Here is a 25,130-nt window from a genome sequence, read left to right on the forward strand (position 1 = left end):
ACAGAGAAAGACAGATACCATATGTTTTTACTCTTATGTGGATCCTGAGAAATTTAACAGAAGACCATGGGGGAAGGGAAGGGAAAAAAAAAGGTTAGAGAGTGAGGGAGCCAAAACATAAGAGACTCTTAAAACCTAAGAACAAACTGAGGGTTGATGGGGGGTGGGAGGGAAGGGAAGGTGGGTGATGAGTATTGAGGAGGGCACCTGTTGGGATGAGCACTGGGTGTTGTAAGGAATCCAATTTGACAATAAATTTCATATTAAAAAATTTTTTTTAATTAAAAAAAAAGTAAAGTGATTTAAAACAACATTAGTGGAGGTGACATCCACTAACTGGAAGACTGTTGATTGAAATATTATTTAAGTGATTCAAGAATGATTTTAGGGTTCCTTCCAACCTGTTTTTGATCCAATGACTCTATTTTTGATACTTCATACAGAATCCTCAGCGTTATTGCCAAACAAGTTTTGCTAACAATTTTAGCAAATGTAAGATTCAAAAGAAAATAATAATACAATGTAGTAATATATACATTATTTACATATACACATATATATGCATAGATACATATATGTATAAATATATGTGGTCTATAAGCACTTATGTGTTGCTTTGTCATAATTTGTTAAACTTTAATGTTTTTTCTTCTGTAATTTGCTCCTGACCCCACTTTATTTTAGATATTCACTATTATGTAAAATATAATAAGGCATTTCGGTTTTTAAAACTTTTTGATTAATTACTCATGTACCTGCCATTTTTAGGGTAATTTTTGAGATAAACATTTTTTATTTAAAAATTATTTATTGATGGACTTCAAGCTGTATTGCAAAGCTATAATCATCAAGACAGTATGGTAGTGGCACAACAGACACTCAGATCATGGAATAGAATAGAGAACCCAGAAATGGACCCACAAATGTATGGCCAACTAATCTTTGACAAAGCAGGAAAGAATATCCAAGGGAATAGAGACAGTCTCTCCAGCAAATGGTGCTGGGAACCTGGAAAGCAACATGCAGAAAAATGAACCTGGACCACTTTCTTATACCGTACACAATAAACTCAAAATGGATGAAAGACCGAAATACAAGACAGGAGGCCATCAAAATCCTTGAGGAGAAAGCAGGCAAAAGCCTCTTTGATCTTGGCCGCAGCAACTTCTTACTCAACACGTCTCCACAGGCAAGGGAAACAAAAGCAAAAATGAACTACTGGGACCTCATCAAAATAAAAAGCTTCTGCACAGCGAAGGAAACAATCAGCAAAACTAAAAGGCAACTGACGGAATGGGAGAAGATGTTTGCAAACGACATATCAGATAAAGGGTTAGGATCCAAAGTCTATAAAGACCTTATCAAACTCAACAGCCAAAAAACAATCCCGTGAAGAAAAGGGCAAAAGACATGAATAGACACTTCTCCAAAGAAGACATCCAGATGGCCAACTGATACATGAAAAAATGCTCCACATCACTCATCATCAGGGAAATACAAATCAAAACCACAATGAGATACCAGGTTACACCTGTCAGAATGGCTAACATTAACAACTCAGGCAACAACAGGCAACAAAATGTATATTTATACATGGCAAGGATGTGGGGAATGAGGATCTCTTTTGCACTTCTTGTGGGAATGCAAACTGGTGCAGCCACTCTGGAAAACAGTATGGAGGTTCCTCAAAAAATTAAAAATAGAACTACCCTATGACCCAGCAATTGTACTACTAGGTATTTACCCAAGGGATACAGATGTGCTGTTTCGAAGGGACACATGCACCCCCATGTTTATAGCAGCACTATCAGCAATAGCCAAAGTATGGCAAGAGCCCAAATGTCCATTGATGGAGGAATGGATAAAGAAGATGTGGTGTGTGTGTGTGTATGTGTGTGTATGTGTGTGTGTGTATATGTGTGTGTGTGTGTGTGTGTGTGTGTGTGTATGGTTTCAAATATGAAATCTTGCCATTTGCAACTACATGGATGGAACCAGAGCATATTATGCTATGCAAAATTAGTCAGAGAAAGATAAATATCATATGACTTCACTCATATGAGGATCTTAAGACACAGAACAGATGAACACAAGGAAAGGGAAGCAAAAACAACATAAAAACAGGGAGCGGGACAATACATAAGAGACTCATAAATATGGAGAACAGAGGGTTAGTGGAGGTGTTGTGGGAGGGTGGATGGGCTAAACGGGTAAAGAGCATTAAGGAATCTACTCCTGAAATCATTGTTGCACTATATGCCAACTAACTTGGACATAAATAAAAAAATTAAATTAAATTAAAAAATACTAAAATAAAAATTATTTATTGAAAACCTGATATATGTTATGTAGTATAATTTGTAGCATATTTGCTTAAAACTTTGAATTAATTATATAAATATATTTAAGAATGTAATATAAAGACTGTATGCTTTGCAGTGAAGACTGGAAAGTATACAATGCCTCAATACTAAAAAGCTTCATTTATTTTTTAGCCACAGACCTTCTTTTTGCCCAGACAATATTTGGAAAAGCAGTGCCATTTGCCACAGCTGGAGATTGCTATAGTGCTGCCAGATGTCCACAGGTATGTCATGTTTGTTTATTTTTCCCTCACTGTAAAAAAAAAAAAAAAAAAAAAGGATACTCTTTCTCTTAATTTTCTTGACCATAATATTGCAAGAAACATAAGTAAATAGAAAATATGAATTTCCTATATGAATTTTATTTCAAAGGTTATAGATAAATTTTGGAGGAAAAATACCTTTGCCAATTTTAAGTTTGCTTTAGAGGTGTAATAGCGAGGATTTTCAAATATTCAGAGCCTATTTCTTCATCCATGATGCATTTTCATTTTTAATCTTTCTACCCAGTCTGTGGAAATGAACGTATGTATATAACAAAGTAAAAAACTGGATCACAAGCTTGTGACTTTCTTATACTTCTGCTAACATTGGCTATATTAGCTGTCTGGGTGTGTGCCAGACCCAGAGTAACTTTCTATTATTTGTGAAATAGTATATTTCCATGACTTTATTCTTATTTTATTTTTTATATCCAGAGTTCTCTTCACATACCCTTTATGCCATCTCTGTGATTTCCAGTGTAGAGTATGCTTTCTAGAAGAAATTTACTATCCCATTTTTAGAATTTTTTTTATTTTAATAAAAAAATGAGGGAGAAAGGAATAGAGGGGGGAGAAGGAGAGAGAGAGAGAAAGAGAGATAGAGGGAGAGAATCTTAAGCAGGCTCCACTCTAAGCACAGGGCCTGTTGCGGTAATCCCAAGACCCTGGAATCATGACCTGAGCTGAAATCAAGAGTCAGGCACTCAACTGACTAAGCCACCCAGGCACCCCTTAACAAGAGATTTTATAGAGTCTATGTGAACAACAGTGTTATGATAAGATGGAGAAATGTAAGCTAGATTAATGTAGCATTGTTAGGCGGATTCATAACTAATTCAAAAATCATGCACGAGAGGTAATAATTATAATATTGATATTTTCAAGAGAAGTGGCTAATGGTTTGCCATAGCCCTCTTGTCTTGGAATTTCCCATTCACTATTTTAACCATCTGACAGAGAAGTTATACTTATGTTAAAAAGAGAAGGCATTTTCTATATTATAAAAGGACACTTAAAGGAGATCAAAAGACACTAGAACTATGGACTCAAATGAATAAGAAAAAATAAATTTCTAAATTTTAGGTACAGAAATGCAAATAGAACATAGTGATGTCATATGAAAAAGACTGAGGTGTTTTATTCAACCACCACAAGTTCAATATGACTCACATAGATTATGGAGTAATTTCTAAACCACCCAGTATAATCGTAAAGTACCCAAACACAATATCAACACCAAAAGATTTTAAATCTCTGTCTGGAAAAGGTAAGTTTTTAATCTGTCTAGGAGTGTAGGAGGCAACAACCAGGGGAAAAAAGGAGAGTTTACATTATGTCACATAAGGAAAATAAAGGAAGCTAGGAAAAGAATGGGAAGCTATGGTAACTATCTTTAAATATTTAAAGAGCTCCATGAAAGAGGGGTGAGGTCAGTACGTGTTATAGGGCAGAAGATTCCAGCTCAAGCTAAAGAAGGCTTTTGACAAGGGAGAGTTGTCCAGTAAAAAGACCCCCAAGATCTGGGGCCCAAATAAATCACGAATTTTTGCCTATGGTTTTTATAAATTAGTCTTGTATCCTGCAACCCTGTTGAATTCATTTTTTAGTTATAATAATTATTTTCTTGGATTCTTTGGAATTTTCTATATACACAGCAATGCCATCTAGAAATAAAGATAGTTTTACTTCTTCCTTGGCAATCTGGATGCCATTTATTTCTTATTTTGCCTCATCACCCTGCCTAAAACTTCCAGAGCAGTATTAAATGAAAGTGATGAGAGTGGACATACTTGTCTTGTTCCTGATTTTAGGAGAAAAACATTGAGTCCATCATGAAGTGTGTTAGCTGTGGATGTGTTACAGATCCCTTGGATCAAGTTGAGGAAGTGCCCTTCTATTCCTAATTTAAGTGGTTTTATAATGAAAGAGTGTTTGTTTTTGAAATACTTCTGCATGTATTGAGGCAATCCTGTATCTCTTGTCCATTATTGTGGTGATATGCTATATCGCACTGGTTGACTATTGTATGTTGAAACAACATTCCTGGGAGAAATCCCATTTGGCCTTGGTGTATATTTTTTTTTATATGTTGCTAGATTTGATTTGCTTTGTTGGGAATTTTTCATCTATTTTCATAAGGCATATTGGCCTAATCATTTTCTTTTCTTATGAGGTCCTTATCCAGTTTTGATATCAGGGAAATATTGGCCTTGTAAAATGAATTGGGAAGTATTCCCTCCACTTCTACTTTTTTGGGAGAGATTGTAAATAATTAATTCTTATTTTTCCTTTTCTAACAATTTTAATTCCAGTTAACATTTAATAGTTAACGTACAGTATTATGTTTCAGGTGTACAGTATAGTGATTCAGCAATTCTATGCGTTAGTTAGTGCTCATCATGATAAACGTACTCTTAATCCCCATCACCTATTTCATATGATCATTCCCCTACCCACCTCTCCTCTGGTAACCATCAGTTTGTTCTCTAAAGTTAAGAGTCTGTTTCTTTGTTTGTCTCTCTCTCTCTCTCTTTTTTTCTTTGCTCATTTGTTTTGTTAAATTCCACATATGAGTGAAATCATATGGCATTTGTCATTCTGACCTATTTCAATGAGTATTATACTCTCTGGATCCACCCATGTTGTTGCAAATAAAAAGATTTCATTCTTTTTATGGCTGTGTAATATTCCATTATATATTTCACCTCTTGGGCTGCTTCCATAATTTGGCTATTGTAAATACTGCTGCAAGAAACATAGAGATGCATGGAATCTTTTGAATTAGTGTTTTTGTATTTAGGGATAAATACCCAGTAGTGTGATTACTATATCATAGGGTAGTTCTATTTTTAATTTTTTGAGTAACCTCTATACTGTTTTCCACAGTGGCTGCACCAGTTTGCCTTTTTACCAACTGTACTCTCTTTTTCTCCACAACCTTGCAAATGCCTGTTGTTTCTTGTGTTGTTGATTTTAGCCAATCTGTTAAGTATGAGGTGATATGTCATTGTGGTTTTTATTTGCATTTTCTTGATTATGAGGGATGATGAGCATCTTTTCATGTGTCTGTTGGTCATCTGTATGTCTTCATTGGAGAAATGTTTTTTCATGCCTTTTCTATTTGCTATTGGGTTTTTTTTGTTTGTTTGGTGTTGAGTTGTGTAAGTTTTTTGGATACTAACCCGTTGTTAGATACGTCATTTACAAATACCTTCTCCCATTCAGTAGCCTTTTAGTTTTGTTGATTGTTTCCTTTGCTATGCAGAAACTTTGTATTTTGATGTCATACCAATAGTTTATTTTTGCTTTTGTTTTCTTGCCTCAGGAGACATATCTAGAAAAATGTTGCTACAGTCAATGTGAGAGAAACTACTGCCTATGCACTCTTAAAGGGTTTTTATGGTTTCAGGCCTCACATTTAGGTCCTTAATCCATTTTGAATTTATTTTTGGTATAGTGCAAGAAAATGGTCTAATTTCCTTCTTTTGCATGTAGCTATCCAGTTTTCCCTGAACCATTTGTTGAAGACACATTCTTTTTCCCATTGCTTATTCATTCCTCCTCTGTCAAAGATTAATTGAACATATAATCTTGGGTTTATTTCTGGGTTTTCTCTTCTATTCCATTGATCTATGGACCTATTTTTGTGTCAGTACCAGTAATATAACTTGAAATCTGGAATTGTAATACCTCTAGTTTTGTTTCTCCTTTTTAAGATTGCTTTGGCTATTCAACAAATTTTAGAATTGTTTGTTCTGTGTTTATGAAAAATGCTGGTGGCATTTCGATAGGGATTTCATTAAATCTGTAGATTGCTTTGGGTAGTGTAGACATTTTAACAATATCTGTTCTCCAAACCCATGAGCATGGAATCTTTCAATTTTTTGTGTTGTCTTCAACTTCTTCCAGTGTTTTCTTCTTCTTCCAGTGTTTTCTGGTTTTCAGAGTAGAGGTCTTTTACTTCTTTGTTCCTAGATATTTTATTGTTTTTGGTGCAAATGCAATTGGGATTATTTTCTTAATTTCACTTTTTGCTACTTCATTATTAGTATATAAGAATGTAACAGGTTTCTATACATTGATTTTGTATCCTGTGACTTTACTGAACTCATTTATCAGTTATAGTAGTATTTTGGTGGAGTCTTTAGGGTTTTCTGAACATAGTCTCATGTCATTTGCAAATAGTGAGAGTTTTACTTCTTCCTTACCAATTTGGATGCCTGTTATTTCTTTTTGTTGTCTGATTGCTATGACTAGGACATCCAGTACTATGTTGAATAAAAGTAGTGAGAGTGGACATCCTTGTCATGTTCCTGGTGTTTGGGGAAAAGCTCTCAGTTTTTCACTATTGAATATAATGTTGGCTATGTATTTTTCACATGAGGCCTTTATTATGTTGAAGTATGTTCCCTTTAGACTTACTTTGCAGATTTTTTTTATTATTATGAATGGATATTGTACTTTGTCAAATGCTTTTTCTGCATCTATTGAAATAATCATATGGTTTTTATCCTTTCTTTGTTGATATGATGTATCATGTTGATTGTTTTTTTGAATATTGAACCACAATTGCATCCCAGGAATAAATCCCACGTGATCCTGGTGAATGATTTTTTAAATGTATTGTTGGATTCTGTTTGCTAGTATTTTGTTGAATATTTTTGCATCTATGTTCATGAGAGATATTGGCCTATAGTTCTCCTTTTTTGTGGTGTCTTTTTGGTATCAGGCTGATACTAGCATTATAGAATGAACTTGGAAGTTTCCTTCCTCTTGTATTTTTAGGAATAGTTTGAGAAGTTTAATTCTTTGAATATTTGGTAGAATTCACCTGTTAAGCATCTGGTCCTGAATTTTTGGTTTTGGGAGTTTTTTGATTATTGGTTCCATTTTATTTCTGGTAATTGGTTTGTTCAAATATTCTATTTCTTCTTGCTTTAGTGTTGGTAGGTTATATGTTTCTAAGAACAAAGAGACCAACACCTGATTTTGTTGCTTTTCTCTTTTTTATTTATTTCAGCAAATTTTAGTCTGTTCTTTACTATTTCTTTATTTCTGTTTGCTTTAGATTTAATTTGTTCTTTTTCCAGTGTCTTAAGGTGGAAGGTTAGGTTATTGATATATCTTTTTTCTCTTTTGATATAGGCATTTACAACTTTAAATTTCCCCTTATGCACTTATTTTGCTGCATCCTCTGAGTTTTGGTGTGTGGTGTATTTATTTCCATTCATCTTAAAGTATTTTCCATTATCACCTGTGAGGTCTTGTTTGACTTATTGGTTCTTTAAGAGTGTAGTTTGAGGGATTCCTGGGTGGCTCAGTCGGTTAAGTGTCTGACTCTTGATTTCGTGGTCAGATTGTCATCTCAGGGTCATGAAATTGAGCCCCACATTGGGCTCCATGCTGGTCATGGAGACTGCTTAAGATTCTGTCTCTCCCTCTACTGTTTGTGCTCTCTCTCTCTCTAAAAAAATGTAGTGTTTGAGTCCCACATATTTGTGAGTTTTCCAAATTTACCTCTGTTACTGAGTTCTTTCCATTGTGATTGGAAAATACACTTTGTATTCTTCATTCTCTCAAATGCACTAAGTCTTGTTTTATGGTATAACATATGGCTATTCTGGAAAATGTTCAATATGTGGTTGGAAAGAATGTGTATTCTGTTGTTGGTGAAATGTTCTATACATATTTGTCAGGCCTTGTTGGTTTGAAGTATTGTTCAACTTTTCCATTCCCTTGTTTATCTTCTGCCTAGCTGTTCTAGTCACTGAAATTTTGCAACTATTGTTGAATTGTCTATTTCTCACGTTAGTCTTATTTCATTTACTTGGTATTTTATTCATTTACCATGGGGTTTTTATATATGATCATGATTATAATTGTCATAATTTCCTGATATATTGACACTTTGTCATTATAAAATGTTCTTTATCTGAAGCAGCATTTTTTTGTTTGTTTGTTTTAAAGGTCTAATTTATCTGACATTAGAATGGCCACTCAGCTCATAGATAGTACATGATATATAATTTTATCCTATTTACTTTTAACCTATTTATATCTTTGGATCTTAAGAGTATCTTCTATAGAGAGCACTTTATTGGATCTCTGCCTTTGAATTGAGTTGTTTGATGATATTGATGTACCATTTTACTTTTTGTTTTCTGTATGTCTGAAGTTGTTTTTGTTCCTCTATTCCTTCTTTACCACTTTCTTTTTTTAATTGAATGTTTTTGAGTGTAACGTTTAATTTCCTTAATAATTTTTTCACTATATTTTTTGAATTGTTTTCTTACTTGCTGCTTAAGGGGTTACAATATACATCTTAACTTATCAGAATCGACTTCAGATTTACACTACCTAATTTTGAGTGAAATATAGGAAATTACTCCTTTATATGCTCTATTTCCTCTTCCCACTTTTGGTGTTATATTTGTTACTTGACCTACATATGAAAAAATCCACATTACGTTTTTATAATAACTTTCTATAATTTTATGATTTTTAGAGAATATGAGAGAAGTAATGAGAGGAATTACATATTCATAGAGCTTTTTATGTGAACCTTTTTATTTAGCATTTCTAGTTTTCTTCTTTTCTTCCTGTGGATTTGATTTATTGGCTGGTGTTATTATTTCCTTACTCTCAAAGAGGTTTGCTTCCACCTGCCTCATTTTTGCTATTATTATCAAATATATTACATTTCTATATATTATAGGTCAATAATATAATCATATACTTATTGGTTTATAAAATTGTTTTAAAATAAGTTAAGGGAAGAAAGGAAAAGAAAGATGCAATCATAATGTCTTTTATAATTACCTAGACAATTACCTTTGCCAGTACTCTTTGGTTGTTTTGTATTAATGTCTGGTGTTACTTGATTTCAGCTTGACAAACTTCCTTTAACATGTCTTATAAAACAGGTCTACTAGTGACAAATCCTCTCTGTTTTGTTTATTTTGAAAGTTTTCATTTGGCCTTCGTTCTTGAAAGATTGATTTGCTTGTTATAAAATTCTCAACTTACACTTTTTATTTTTCAGCACTTTAAATATGTCACCCGACCTTCTTCTAGCTTATAGATGAAAACATGGAGGTCAGCCGTGTATCTTATTGGGGTTCTTATGTATGTGGTTATTTATCTCTTGATGCTTTCAGATTTTCTCTTTGTCTTTGACGTTCATCTTTACTGTCACATATTTGGATGTGGATCTCTGTGTATCTACCAAACTTGAAATCTATTGAGTTTCTTGGATGTATAGATTAATGTGTTTCACCAAATTTGGAAATTTCAGACATTATTTATTCAAATATATTCTCTGCTCCTGTATCTCTCCCTTCCTTCTGGTACTTGCATTATGCACATGTTGGTGTACTTAATGGTGTATCCATTTGTTTCTCTGAGGCTCTGTTCATTTTTTCTTAATGCTTTTTTTCTCTCTGTTCTTCAGATTATGTAATCACTATTGATACCTGCTCAAGTTTGCTAATTCTTTCTTCTGCCTGCTTCAATCTACTGTTTGAGCCCCTATAGTCATTTCTTTTGTTATTGTACATTTTAACTCCAGAATTGTCCTTTTGCTCTTTATTTAAATGTAACTTCTGTCTCTGTATTGATATTCTCTATATGATGAGACATTATTATCATACCTTTCTTTAAAACATGGTTTTCTTTAGTTCTTTGAACATATTTATAATAGCGGCTTTGAAGTCTTTATCTGCTCAGCCAGACATGTGAAACCTGTCAAAGGCAGTTTCTATTGCCTTTTCCCCCTGAATGAGTCATCCTTTCCAATTTCTTTGCATATCTCAGTTTTTTTCTTGAAAACCAAGCATTTTAGGTAATGTATTTTAGTAACTATGGACACTAAATCTCCTCTCCCCTCTCCTCTAGGACTTGTTTGCTTGCTTGTTTGTTTGCTTAGCTCCTTGGCTGGATGATTTTGGTGGCATCTATTTTCTCTGTAGTGTGCAGTCTTTGATGTCACTCCTTGGATGGCACAGCCTTGGACATGTACAGTCACTCTAATCCTCCTGGAATGATAGTGTTTTTAGCTGAGATCTCTTTGTCTCTTTCCTAACTCTCCATGAAGTTTTTTTTTTTTAATTTTTTTTTAACATTTATTTATTTTTGAGAGAGACAGAGTGTGAGCAGGGGAGGGGCAGAGAGACTGAAACACAGAATACGAAGCAGGCTCCAGGCTCCGAGCTGTCAACACAGAACCCAACGCGGGGCTCGAACTCACAGACAGTGAGATCATGACCTGAGCCGAAGTCAGACGCTTAACTGACTGAGCCACCCAGGTGCCCCAAGTTTTTATTTTTATTCCTAGTTTGCGCATTAACTTTTTTAAAATTTAAATTCGAGTTACTTAACATACAGTGTAGCCTTGGCTTCAAGAGTAGAACCCAGTGACTCATAGCAGAAGTGCCCTCCTTAATGCCTATCACCCATTTAACCCATTCTCCTCCTACTTACTCCCTCCCAAAACCCCCACTTTGTTCTCTGTATTTAAGAGTCTCTTCACACCTGTCAGAATGGCTAAATTAACAGCTCCAGAAACAACAGATGTTGGCACGGATGCGGAGAAAGGGGAACACTTTTGCACTATTGGTGGGAATGCAAACTGGTGCAGCCAGTCTGGAAAACAGTATGGAGGTTCCTCAAAAAATTAAAAATAGAACTAACCTATGACCCAGCAATTGTACTACTAGGAATTTATCCAAAGGATACAAAAATCCATTACGTTTTTAAGCTGGTCTGAATCTATTGATATCATACTCAGCTCTTAGACTCCATTAATTGCTAGATGATTGCTATATTCTTTCAATAACATCTTGGAGGAGTAAATTACTCCATGGACTAATCCAACTAAATTCAAGCCCTCTGGCCAGGGTAGTATTATAGGTCAAGTCAGACCTCAAGAGGAGCCCTTCTTAACTGTCTCTTTCCTTGGTTCTCTCTGTTAAACTTCAATTTGATCTACCATTTTCCTTGTTGCTCTCATTGAGCTATCACCACTCCCTTTTTAGCTGTGTGTCATTAAAATCTTGTTTTCAGTTGCATCTTTAGTCTTGAAATTCTCCTATTTCTTTCTCAAATAAGCTCATACTCCTTAGAAAAAGCTATGGAACACTCCGACCTTAACATCATGACTCTATCCTAAGGAAAAAACTTTGCACTAGTTCTGTGGATCTAAGGATAGGGCCAACTTCTCAGAGTAATAATCCTACTTTTTAATAAGCAGGATCCTGAGTCATAGCAGTAACCCCTGCTCTTCTTGACTTGCCCTTCTCAGCATAGAACCTCTGCCCTACCAGTGATTTTGAATGGGGATGATTGGAGCCTTGTGTTCTTGGCCAATCATGCCTGGGGTAGATCTTCTGTTTTATGAGTCGGGACTGAGTGGTGGATGGGAGCTTAGCTATTCTCATCTGTAATAGAGCTTCTGTGGCACAGAACTTCATGAAATGAGAATTGCTGGCAGTTTTCCCCTCCCAGGGAGAAAACTTAACCTTAACAGAATGCTGGAGAAATGGAGCCTTGTGTTCCTATCAAGACTAAAACTGTCATCTTGCTGAGGTAAGAGTAAAGGGCAGGTCATGGTTCAAATGTCATAGACATTCCCTCTTCTTACCCAGATATAGTAGATTTTTTGTGAATAAATATTTTTCCATTTGTTGTATAACCTTAGGATAATTTCTAGAGACCTTAAATGGTTGTTGTATTTCATAATTTTTATGAGTTATGGTTTTGTTGAAGAGTGAGGCCACAGAGCTCCTCAAGTTGCCATTCCAGAAGCACTTCCTCTCTTGGTCATATTTTAAAGGTAGATAACTTGGCAGAGAGGGCTCATATTCTCATTCAATCTTTGAAGCTGGCTAGCTCCATGCATGTCCATTCTTCTCCTTTTCTCCTTCATTCATATCGGTCCATCACATAATTGGTCTACTTCCCAGAATGTGACTCTCTGACCCACATCTTCTATTCAGTTCTTTTCCCAGGACAGTCCTTACCTTGATGAACTCACCCTTATGAAGCCTGACACTGTGTTCTAAAGTCTTCAGACACCTGTTTTAAAGTCAAGGATGTGTAATCGAAACCTTTTAGCATTCTCAGCAATTTTTTTAATCCATATGGATTTTTTTAAATTTATTTTTTATTTATTTTTTTAAAGGTTTTTTTTAAATGTTTGTTTATTTTTAAGAGAGAGAGAGAGAGAGCGGGGGACGGGCAGAGAGGGAGGGGAACAGAGGATCTAAAGTGGACTGTGAGCTGACAGCAGAAAGCCTGATGCGGGGCTTGAAACCACAAACCATGAGATCATGACTTGAGCTGAAGTCAGAGGCTCAACCGACTGAGCCACCAAGTGCCCAAACTCCTACGGATTTTTTAGTAACACTTCCCTTTAACTAGAGATTATTAAATAAAGATTAAATAGAGATTATTCATTCTCAAATGATCAACCCATGTCAAGACTGATGAACTTTGTCCAACAACCCATCCTCCTTATAAGCTATATCATCTTGTCAGATACTTAATGTTATTAGAAAGAAGCAAATTGAGAATGCCACGTAGAGATGTGGAGAGTCTGATACAAGGTCTCACAGATGCCATTACTTTGGAAAGGTTGCCAAGTTCTGGGAATCCAGTCTTTTTTATTACATGTTAAATTGGGCAAGGTCAGGGTTGATGAAATAAAAACTAAATTCACAAGAGAGCTGATAAGCAATTAAATCATGTAACTGTCAAGTGGAATCAAAATTTTTATCTCAGAGTGCCTAGGTGGCTTATTCAGTTAAGTGTCCAACTCTTGATTTCAGCCTAAGTCATGATCTCATGGTTTGTGAGATCTTACATGCTTGGGATTCTATCTCTCCCTCTCTCTCTGCCCCTCCCCCTCTCATGATCACACATACTCTCTCTCTCTCTCTCTCTCTCTCTCTCTCTCTCTCAAAATAAATCAATAATCATTAAACACACTTTCATCTCACTTAACTTTCCTAATGGGAAATATCTAACAGAAAGCTAATTATTATAAAGAGTATTTCGTTTTTTTTAATGTTTATTTTTGAGAGAGAGAAAGAGAGAGAGAGAGAAACAGCATGAGTGGGGGAGGGGCGGAGAGACGGAGACACAGAATCCAAAGCAGGCTCCAGGCTCTGAGCGGTCAGCACAGAGCTCGATGTGGGGCTAGAACCCATGAGCCATGACACCCCAATAAACAGAATATTTCTTTTTTTTTTTTTTAACGTTTATTTATTTTTGAGACAGAGAGAGACAGAGCATGAACGGGGGAGGAGCAGAGAGAGGGGGAGACACAGAATCGGAAGCAGGCTCCAGGCTCCGGGCCATCAGCCCGACGCGGGGCTCGAACTCACGGACTGTGAGATCGTGACCTGAGCTGAAGTCGGACGCTTAACCGACTGAGCCACCCAGGAGCCCCATAAACAGAATATTTCTTGTTGAGCTTGATATCTGAATAAGAGGCGTTAGCACAGTTAGGTTTTTAAATGATTCTATAGTTATTTCCATTAATTTCTAACCCTTTATTTAATTTCTCTGTGACCCCATTTCTCCCCTATAATATCTTGAGAAAGTTATGTAGTTGTAAACTGGGCAATCCCATTTCATAGTTAGGAGAAGCAGACATTCCATGTTAATAACCTGTCCAAGGTCCTTGAGAAAGTCAGAGGCAGAACCAGTACAGTAATAAAATATTCCTCTCTACTCATCAAGGTGAGATGCCTGCCTCGTGTAGTTCTCCAGGCATTTCTAGAATGCCAGGTTTTATTTCCCAAATTAGATGTTAGCGAGCATAGATAGGTATGTGCTGTGAATAGGAAATTTACCTATCTATATTCATTCTCTACAATTCAACCGGCTGAGGTTTATGTTACCAAAAATACAAACTGTCCAGTATTCTTAGAGGTGTTCTGTCAAATATATAAACCAGATTCTGTGTTAAGTTATACAACATTTGCATGAATACTCTCCAGATGTTTGATGTCACAGAAAGAACTTATTTTGTTTGGGATTCATCAAAACCACATCCTCTGTGTTTGCATATGACAGGGCACTCTGGGACATGAATTCTAAAAAGAGAATGGATACATATGGCACTCTTTAGGGAAAATAAACTTTGCCACATTGCAATATAAGATGAAGTTAAGGAGTGTGATGTGACTTTAGAATACATATATCAAAAGTGAAGTAAAGGAAAACCTTTGATACTTTTCAAAGAGCCACAAAAATTGGACGATAAAACCTAATGTGTATCTCTTTAGCTGTTTTATAATTAATATTGATGACACAAGAGCAAGAAAAATAACTACATTCAGCTAATGCAAGTAGATCATGGTCAGCATCTATTTTGAGAATTCAGAACCAGTCATTAAATATTTCAAACATGTATTTTTTACCATAAGGATACAGAGTTTGATACGCATCCAAAGATCTACCTTTTTGATTATATTGTTTAGATTATCCCTCTCCTTATTTTTGCCTGCTTGATCTGTCTTGTTACTAAAAGTGGTATATTAAAATTTCCTATTGGGGGTATCTATCTATCTATCTATCATCTATCTATCTATCTATCTATCTATCTATCTATCTATGTCTACTTGTATCTCCTATAGTTTTATTTTATAAAAGTCACTGTGTTACTCAATTCATAATATTCATGGGTTATTTTTCATTGTAGATTATGGTTTTTAGTATTTATTTGTCATGTTTTCCTGATTTAAGACTTGAATTCTACTTTGTCCCTTAGTATTATTACCCTTCTTCTTTTCTTATGTTCAGATTCCTGGTATTTTTTTGCCCATCCTTTTAATTTTAGCTTTTATGGATCACTTTATTTTAAGTATGTCTCTTACATACAACAGACTGTTGGGTTTATTTTGCAAGCCTTTTGGAAAATTTATTCTTTAAATAAATTTTATACCCATTCACATTTAAAAAAGTTATAGAGAAAAATTACCTTTTTTTTTTAGTATACAGTTTTAACATATGTACAGATTCACATTACCATCAGTATAATCAGCATATAGGGCAATTCCAAATCTTTGGACCTAACTTCTGGTAAACACTGAACTGTTCTCTGTTGCCATTGTTTTGCCTTTGCTGGAATGTCATACAAATGTCATATAAATGGAAAATACAGTATATAACGTTTTAAGATTGGCTCTCTTCACTCAACATAATGCCTTTGTGATTCATCTGTGTTGTTGCATGTGTCAGTAATTTGTTCCTTTTGTATTGCTGTGAATTATTCTATCATATGCAAGTTGTACAGTGATCCTATAGTTTGTCCACTCATCCATTGGAAGAACGGGTTGCTTATAGTTTGGGGAGATTATGAATAGAGCTGATATGCACATTTGTGTGCAGGTGTATGTGTGAACATACATTTTCATTTTTCTGGGATAATTACCTGATTAATGGGATTGTAAGGTCATAGGGACTGTGTATGTTTACCTTATAAAAAACTACCAAACTGTTTTAAAGAGTAGCTGTACTATTTTGTATTCCCACTAGCCAAGATTAAAGTTCTAGTCGCTTTGCTTCCCTGTTAGCACTTAGTATTGTCAAGTTTTGTTTTCTGCCCCATCATGTTCTGTGGAATCTCATTGTGGTTTTAATTTGCATTTGATTCACAGTTAAATATGTTAAATACCTTTCATGTCCTTATTGGTCATCTGCATATCCACTTTGGTGAAGTGTTTTTTTAAGACTTCTACCCATTTTAAAAATTGGATTGTTCATTTCCTACTGTTTAATTTTGAGAGTTCTTTACATATTCTGGATACAAGTCTCTTGTTACATAATATATTTGCAAATATTTTTTCCTGATCTGAGCCATAGCTTTTCTTTCAAGTGTCTTTCACACAGCAAAATTTTTAAATTTTAATGAAATCAAATTTATTACTTTTATGCTATATGGGTTGTGCATTTAGTTTCATATTGAAGAACTCCTTGACTAACTCCAAGTGACAAAGATTTTCTCCCATGTTTCCTTCAAAAATTTGTATAGTTTTATAGTTTTACCCTTAGACCTGTGGTTGATTTTGAATTAATATTGTGTAAAATCTAATGGATTTTGCATGTAGACATCCACTTGTCCAAACACCATTTGTTGAAAAGACAATATTTTCTCTACTTAATTACCTTAACACCTTTGTTAAAAATCAAGTGGACCTATTTTTGGTCCACTTGTGGGTCTATTTCTGAACTTTATTCTGTTCCATTGATCTACCTATCTCTCCAACACAGCAGTGTCTTGGTTATGATAGCTTTATAATAAGTGTTAAAATAAGGTAGTGTGGGTTCTTCAAGTTTATTCTTTTTAAAAATTAATTTAACTATTTTAATTTGTCTTTTCATATAAATTTTAGAATCAGTTCTCTAGAGCTACAAAAATTCTCCATGGAATTTTTATTGCGGTTGCCTCAGATTATAGATCCCTTCATGATAAAATATGTACAACACATTTTAGAATTATCAAACTATAATGATGTAATAAGACCACATGAACCAACCAGTCAATAAAAGAAGTAGAACATGTCTACCTCTATAGCTCTTCTCTTATATCCACAACTACTTTTTCCTTTGATGCAGTCAATTAATTACTCAAGACATTCCAATTTGTTGAATTATTGGATATTTGAATCACCTTCCACTTGTGACTTTGCTATTAGAATTTTACATCTTGGGGCCCCTGGGTGGCTCAGTCGGTTAAGCATCCGACTTCGGCTCAGGTCGTGATCTCGCGGTCCGTGAGTTCGAGCCCCACGTCAGGCTCTGTGCTGACAGCTCAGAGCCTGTTGCAGATTCTGTGTCTCCCTCTCTCTCTGACTCTCCCCCGTTCATGCTGTCTCTCCCTGTCTCAAAAATAAATAAACGTTAAAAAAAAAAAATTAAAAAAAAAAAAAAAAAAAAAAAAAAAGAATTTTACATCTTATGGCCGCCTCTTCTAAAAAAGGTTGAGAGTAGAAGAGGAGGTAAACCTCATACTACTTTTAAAACACAAATTTTTAGCAGCTACTTTGAACTAATTTTTTAAGTTAAGGGTTAGGTTTAAGGAGGTATACATTTTACTCTTAAATAAAAATATGAAACTAATATAATTAATTTATCCAATCATTTATTCCTTCTGAAGTCCCATAGGAATGTACCAGTACCTTTTTTTATATACCTGTAATTCTCTACAATGCATTACATTTATTTATATACATATGCTATTTTATTTTCCCCCCTGTTTAGTAAAATATAATTGTCATAGAATATTGCATTAGTGTAAGGTGTGCAAGATAATGATTTGGTTATGTATATATTGCAAAATGATCACCATGGTAAGTTTAATTAACATCTATCACCTCACATAGTTACCAAATTTTTTTCTTTGAATGAGAACTTTTAAGATCTACTCCCTTAGCAACTTTCAAATACACAGTACAGTGTTGTTAACTGGAATTACCATGCTGCCCATTATATTCCCAAAATTTATCTTAAAACTGGAAGTTTTTATCAACTAAGGACATAAATAGAGCTCATGAAAATTAGTCTGGAGAAATGGAGCAATAGATATTTCTAGACCAACTGATTGTGTCAATGACCACCTAAGTCTGTCAGTAGTCAGTCATTTTTTTTCCTTTCATTTCCAGTGTATATACATTTGAATGCTTCCAAGCAACCTTGAGCAGGAGGGTAAAGAATTAAGGAAAGTGTAGAATGTTAGGCTGTGAAAACACCGAATGGCCTGCTGGGGCACTCAGTAAGTGGCTTGTCACAGGAAACCTGCATCACAGAATATACGTCTATTTTTAAGGAGTTTTGTTGGTCAGAGGCCTACTTATGAGTTAATGTGAGATGGAGATATTCAATGCAAAACTTGTAGCAGGTTGACTAAGAATTAGTTATTTACTAATATAAAATACCAAATGTGTCTAGTATTTGCCAATATAAAATACCAATGTGTCTAGTATTAATGTCATTCATTATCATGGCATATGAAAAGTTTATATGTGTATTTGTGTATTCATGTGTATGTAATGCTAAAATTTAATATTTATAATGTTGCACTTAATTCATCCATTCAAAAACACTAAGCCATATTCTGGGCTCTGAGAATACAGGAATGAAACATATAGTCATATTCTAAATTTATAACCAAATGATATATGTAATATATTTTCTTTGGAATTTATCTAAACATTATTTCTCTTACAGGGAAATTCTGTATATATCAAAATTATATCATAAATGTATTTGAATTTCTATTTTGATTTTAATTAAGAAATAGCTTAGACTTCTTAGCAATAAACTAAATTGATATATAATTGTTTTAGCAATAGTAATAATTCACATTATAAATATATTTGCAATCTATTTCATCTTTGCCTTCATGACAAGATAATATTTTCAATCACATAATGTAACTCCTAATATTTTATCACAGTCTTGCTCAAGATTCATGCATCTTAGGCTATGGGATATAGTGATGTGATCTAAGAAGGTCACTCTGAATCTATGTGTACATGGAACATTGGCAATAAGCTTACTTAGCATTAATTAATTCTACTTTTCAATGTGTAATTGTGTACTGCAAGACATAAATGTGCCCAAATTTTATCCAGTTTTGTCACACATTTTCTCAATTAACAGATATTTGAGGTTTAATATTTAGCAAAGATAGTCTGAAATATTTTGACATGAAAATGGTTCTTGTGTCTTGAAAAGAATTAGATCATAATGCCACTAGGGGGCTCACAGACCATGTGTGTAAATCCTGTGGCATCATACACTTCAGGGCACTTTAAAAAGGGATGTAATAGCTGGGACAATAATATTACACTGACTAGTTTTGTGTAGGGGGTTGAGAAGTAATATTTTTATGGCAACAGAGTAAGGCACATTAACAGGAGAGTCCAGAAAATACATTAAACAGGTGTAATTCATCAGAGAAGTTAGTAAGAAGAGGTCAAGAATAGAAATTGAAGAGGTGTACCTGGGTGACTCAGTTGGATAAGCGTCCGACTTCGGCTCAGGTCATGATCTCGTGGATTGTGGTTTGAGCCCTGTGTAGGGTTCTATGCTGACAGCTAGGAGCCTGGATCCTACTTCGGATTCTGTGTCTCTCTCTCTCTCTGCCCCTTTCCCGCTCATGCTCTCTCTCTCTCTCAAAAACAAATAAGCATTAAAAAAATTAAAAAAAAAAGAAATTGGAGAAATGTGAAAGTCTGGCATTTGTCCCTGTGAACACCCCATCTCTTAGGACTTGCCGATTGCTACAGGGACACGAGCTCTAGCTGTCAAGCCGTGGAGTCCTAGGGTTGGACAGAATTACTTTTGCACAAATAACATTATATGGTATTGATTCAGATGTCTCATATTGAGATTTGTTTGTAATCAATGTTTAAAAAGCTTTAGCTGGTTCACTTCCTTTAGAGTAAGATTATATCAATATTATTTTATTTTTTAAAGAAAGACCCTTGAAAAATAATTTGAAGTGTTTCTTATGTAATTCAAATGGAGGTGTTTTTATCCAAGAGCATTCTTTTTTTTTAAGTTTTTTTTTTAATGTTTATTTTTAAGAGAGAGAGACAGACAGAATGCAAGTGGAGGAGGGGCAGAGAGAGAGGGAGACACAGAATCTGAAGCAGGCTCCAGTCTCCAAGTGAGCTGTCAGCCCAGAGCCCGACAAGGGGCTCGAACTCACGGACTTGGACTGCGAGATCATTACCGGAGCCAAAGTCAGATGCTTAACCGACTGAGCCACCCAGGTGTCCCGAGCATTCTTTTTTTCTTTTAATAATATTAAATGTCTGTTTATTGATTTTGAGACAGAGATAGAGAAAGAGAGGGAGAGAGAGAGAATCCTAAGCAGGCTCCACTGTCAGCACGGAGCCTGTCGCCAGGCTCGAACTCAGAACTGTGAGATTATGACCTGAGCTGAAACCAAGAGTCCAATGCCTAACCAACTGAGACACCCAGGTGCCTCCAGGAGCATTCTTAAATATTTTATTAATTCCACCTATTTTGTTTTGTTTACAATCTAGGGACAGTTCAGCATTAACTTGGCAGGAACTGGGATGAGGATATCCAACACAGCAAAGTGGCTTGCTCAGGGGAGTTATGCCTCTGTCATCATCCACAGATCACAAGTAAGTCCTGCTGGACGAAAATGCCTGTCTGAAATACTGTGCTGTGAACTGGAATTAAAGGACCTCTACTTTAGAGTTATAAAGTTAATGACTAATGAGTTATTGCATATATGAGGCATGTTACATATAATGGGGCATAATATTAATCTATGAAATAATGAAACTGGGTTCATTGTTATTAATGTACATGTGTTTTTACGTGCATATAAATCCATGTGTAGGCTACAGATCCTTGAACCGAAATATCAAATGCCAGGGCATAGAGATTTTATCTGGCTTGTTTGGGGCTGCTGACTTGATATGCCAGTACTTCAAAAAGAGGTAGTGCTGTTAGCTATACTTTAATTATTAAAGATGTGGTAGTTTTAATATTTCAAAGTGAGGAGTATATTTTTGGTTTATTTACCTCAGTGCTTTGATTCAGTGATGGGGGTGGTGTTAAAGCCATTTGTCGTTTAACATCTGTTCTTTATAGTTTCTCTAAGAATTAGGACTATTTTTATGGGTGTATGCATATTTTCCTCTGCCTTTATCTAGATAACATCGTACTTGGCTTTTACTGTAGCACACGTATTACATGTAGAACACATTTAATTTGCTCATACACTGCCCTGGCACATACCCTTTATGAGATGGTTCCTGTTACTTACGGTTACCATGTCTCAGATAGCAGGACTCTATCTACAGTAAATCAGGATCTGTAAGTGTTTTCACCTGTGTTACTCATAAGTCAGCACCATCGACAGCCCCTGCCCATTTGATTTTAGGGTTTTTCTTTCTTTTGATAGAAGTTACTTTTGTTATACTCCTACTTGTATCACTATTATTTGTAAGTGAAACTCAATTTTCTAATATTCATAGACACTAAGACATTCTATTTCTGAAGACTATGCAACTGAGTTTTAATGAACACCTAAAGAATTTAAATTTTTATCATTTCTGCCATTTGGGTCAGAAGTAGGCTTTTAGAACAAATGGCTATTTTTAAATTTTGATTTGGCATATTTAGGTCTAATCCCGTTTGGTAGAAAGTATGGGAATAAATGAATTACTTGAAGTATATTCTGAGCAGGTCTCAGTGCAAAGAGCTCAATGAAATATTTCACCTTATTTATCCAGCTTTTAGATATCTTTTTGGTATTGTAAAGAGACCACCAGTAGGTGTGACTATTTAGTACAGTCATTCCTTTTGCTTCTTTTGAAGTTCCATTGTAAAGCTTAATTATTTAATCGACTGAGAATTTCGACCTTGATCAAAAATGTTGCATATGAAAGCATTTCCTGAAACCTGAGGCCTGGTGTGAAGCTGAGATGGGTGGAACCCACACTTACGCATGAAATGCAAACCTCTTTTTACTTGCCAGGACATTTTATCCAGATTAGCTTTTTACTTAAACAATCTGGGGATAAGAATGTATGTATATGAATGGGAATTTTTACCGCCATTCCTTCTTCTCTGCTTACTTACATTCTTGACAGTTAAAAAGCTTCTGAAAGAAAAGACAACTTAAAAACCGCTGATCTCAAAACATTCTTTACCCCCAAATGTTCTAGGAACTCAAAGTTTCCTTCTCTGCCCTCCCTTTTAACATGAAAAACAAAACAAAACAAACAAAAAACCTTATTTTCTCCAGATACTCATATAGGAGCTCAAACTATTTTTTGCCTCATCCTATTAAAATGTCTTCAGTCTTTTGGCTTTTGGTCAAAGATGGAAAGCAGTCTAGAGAGAGCATGCATCACACCCCTTTCACCAGCCTCTGTCTACCTGTTTCTCAGTGAATCGTTCGCTTTTCTTAAAATAGGCAGAAAAAAAAAGAAAAAAGAGAAGAATCTCCCTTCTTAGTCCTTTTCTAATTATAATTACTGCTTTCAGTCCGGTTTTATCCATTTTATCACCTTCTCCCCTTCCATACTTTTCTTCAAACTGTGTTTGTAATACTTCTGTGAGATGTTTAAGGTTAATGGGGGAGAATACAACTTGTCAGTTAAGGTCAAATTCGTATAATATATTTTTTATTTAGCCTATGAGAAGCTTATGTAAAATCATGTAAATATCAGACAGCAAATTGGGAGAGTTTTTAACAAGCTCGCTGAAGCAAATAGACACCTCGATAAAAAATATGTAGTTTGAGATGAATTGTCTAAATTTTAGTGTGGATTATAATCAAGTAGCTAATATGAATCTCAGATTATCCAGTTCCCATGACCACAAATTTCAACTAAGCCTGAAACGGTATGATCTTTGACCTCAAATGTAATTGTTATAGGAAACTTCGGCTAAATGATTTCAGCCCCATGATTCAAAGCATTTGCTCTTTCTGCCTGTGTGCACAGATACCAGCTCATGTATGGTTATCCTATATTTCTGCCTCTTCCTATTTTCAGGATGGAACCAAAGTCTACGGGAGATGTGGAGGGTTCTGTGGAAAGTGTATTCCTCACATGACTACTGGTCTCCCAATTCAAGTAATATGAACATTCAGAAATGGGAAGTATGAGGAGATATTCTCTGGAATATCTGCGAATAACCGGTGCTCGTTTCTTTACTCTTCCCTTCCTGAGATTTCCACATCCAAAATGTCTGTGCCTTTTCTTTTCCTTTTCTTTCTTTCTTTTTTTTTTTTCCAGGGTGCTCATCAGGGAATCAAATCACTGCTTAATTTTTCCAAAGCCTTCAAAATAAGCTTAACATATATATGATTCTAATCGGGATCTTTTTAAAAGGACACAATAATTTATGGTAGAGTATACAGATATTTGAATGAATTATACCAAGATAATGTTGCTGTTAACAAACAGCTTGGAATGGATTACAGTTATATTATACCTATAATCGCACATACAAATCTCTACTCAGTACTGAATTGTACAATGAAATGTTTATTCTACTTGTTTAAAATGGAGCAAGTAAAAATTAGGAAAATGAATTTATTTAAAACAACTATAAACATTATTAAATCTGTCAGGTGAATAGCAAATCCATAGTCACATCAAAAAGTACATAGCCATTATACTTTCTACTGATACAGCTTAGATACCTTGTTTTATATTTCCTTTAATTTTTAATTGTGGGTTATGGTGCTTCAAATAAAAAAAATTATCCTAGAAATGCAGTATACTTTTATATTAAAAATGTATGCTTGGGTTAAATACAAATATGAAAATTTGTGGGTATAACACAGAAGATATGATATAGTAGAATTTTACTTAAAACACCTACCTCTAATTTGATTGTACATACAAAAGCAATATGTTGTTTTTATAATGTTTATATTCTGTCTCAATAACTCTTATATATGTATATGTTTACTCTGAAAGATCTAGTTTCTCAAAAACTATATACTATACTTTATTAATCAAATAGAGAAATGAGAACAATTGAAATTTTGGAAATCCCATTTTAGTAAACAAAATTATGTTTACATATGCAAAATTTTTATTAGAGATGTTCAAGTTATTTTATATCTGAGGTTCTCAAAGCCAAAACATAAAAGATAGTATACAAAAATTAACTGTTCATGGGTAAATTCTCAGGTATTTAGAGATTTTTTTCAGGTGAATAATTTGTGTACTATATAATAATGTGATTTTAAAAGAATCATAGACAAATAGTATTTTCCTATCGCAACTTCTCTGTAAACCAAAAAATGAATCTACTAATAGATTTTTGCCAGGAAATAGTTAGTGTACTAGTTTTACCCACAAAGTTTTTTTTCCCCCAAAACATTTATTATTATTTATTTTTTCCCCAAACACTTTTTTCCCAAACATATATTGTACCATATAAGGTACTAAGGCTATTTATGCCAGTGTGGTTAGATAAACATTTAGGGATCTCTGTATCAGAAATGAAGTATTTTGCACTATGTGCCTTAAACCAGTTACAATCATTAATACAAAATGTGTAACATTTTCTAGAAATGTTTTCATTCATAATTAAAATCTTACAAACATTTAAATAATAAACATATCTGTGTGATACATTAGCATTTTGTTTTCGTTTTCCTTACATGCAAAAAAATGAGTCCTCCACCAAAAGTCTATAACCCTAAAACCACTCCAGAAATTCCAAGAATTTTTATTTTAATTGTTGCAGTTGGGATGGAAAGGGCTCCTATCTGTGTATACCCTTCTCGTGGAAGAGGGAATATGGGCAGGAAGTGACAAAAACTTACAATGCCTTTAAAAGCTTCTGTTTGTACAAGGGATATCCATGTCTATTCACATTCAATTGGCCAAATTAAATCGTAGGACCCAAATCCTAGTCTCTGGGACAGGGAAATATATTCTCCCCATGGGGCAAGATTGCCAGGCACAGGCAAGTGGGTGAGGGCCTA

The 25,130-nt window shown here is 34.7% G+C and overlaps 1 protein-coding gene across 3 annotated transcripts in view; it reads left to right on the forward strand.

The window, feature by feature from the left end:
• Window positions 1–24,779, forward strand: part of ADAMTS20 (ADAM metallopeptidase with thrombospondin type 1 motif 20) — a 178,399-nt gene extending 153,620 nt beyond the window's left edge. For all 3 annotated transcript variants that reach the window (XM_019452494.2, XM_019452495.2, XM_019452496.2), the window contains 3 exons: window positions 2,496–2,587; window positions 20,686–20,790; window positions 23,179–24,779. In XM_019452494.2, the coding sequence (XP_019308039.2) occupies window positions 2,496–2,587; window positions 20,686–20,790; window positions 23,179–23,268 (287 nt within the window). In that variant the 3' untranslated portion in view covers window positions 23,269–24,779. The remainder of the gene's footprint in view (window positions 1–2,495; window positions 2,588–20,685; window positions 20,791–23,178) is intronic.
• The last annotated feature ends 351 nt before the right edge of the window (window positions 24,780–25,130 follow it).

This window comes from Panthera pardus, unplaced genomic scaffold (assembly GCF_024362965.1).
Source record: "Panthera pardus isolate Hobbes unplaced genomic scaffold, ASM2436296v1 HiC_scaffold_6, whole genome shotgun sequence".
In the NCBI taxonomy this organism is placed as follows: domain Eukaryota; kingdom Metazoa; phylum Chordata; class Mammalia; order Carnivora; family Felidae; genus Panthera; species Panthera pardus.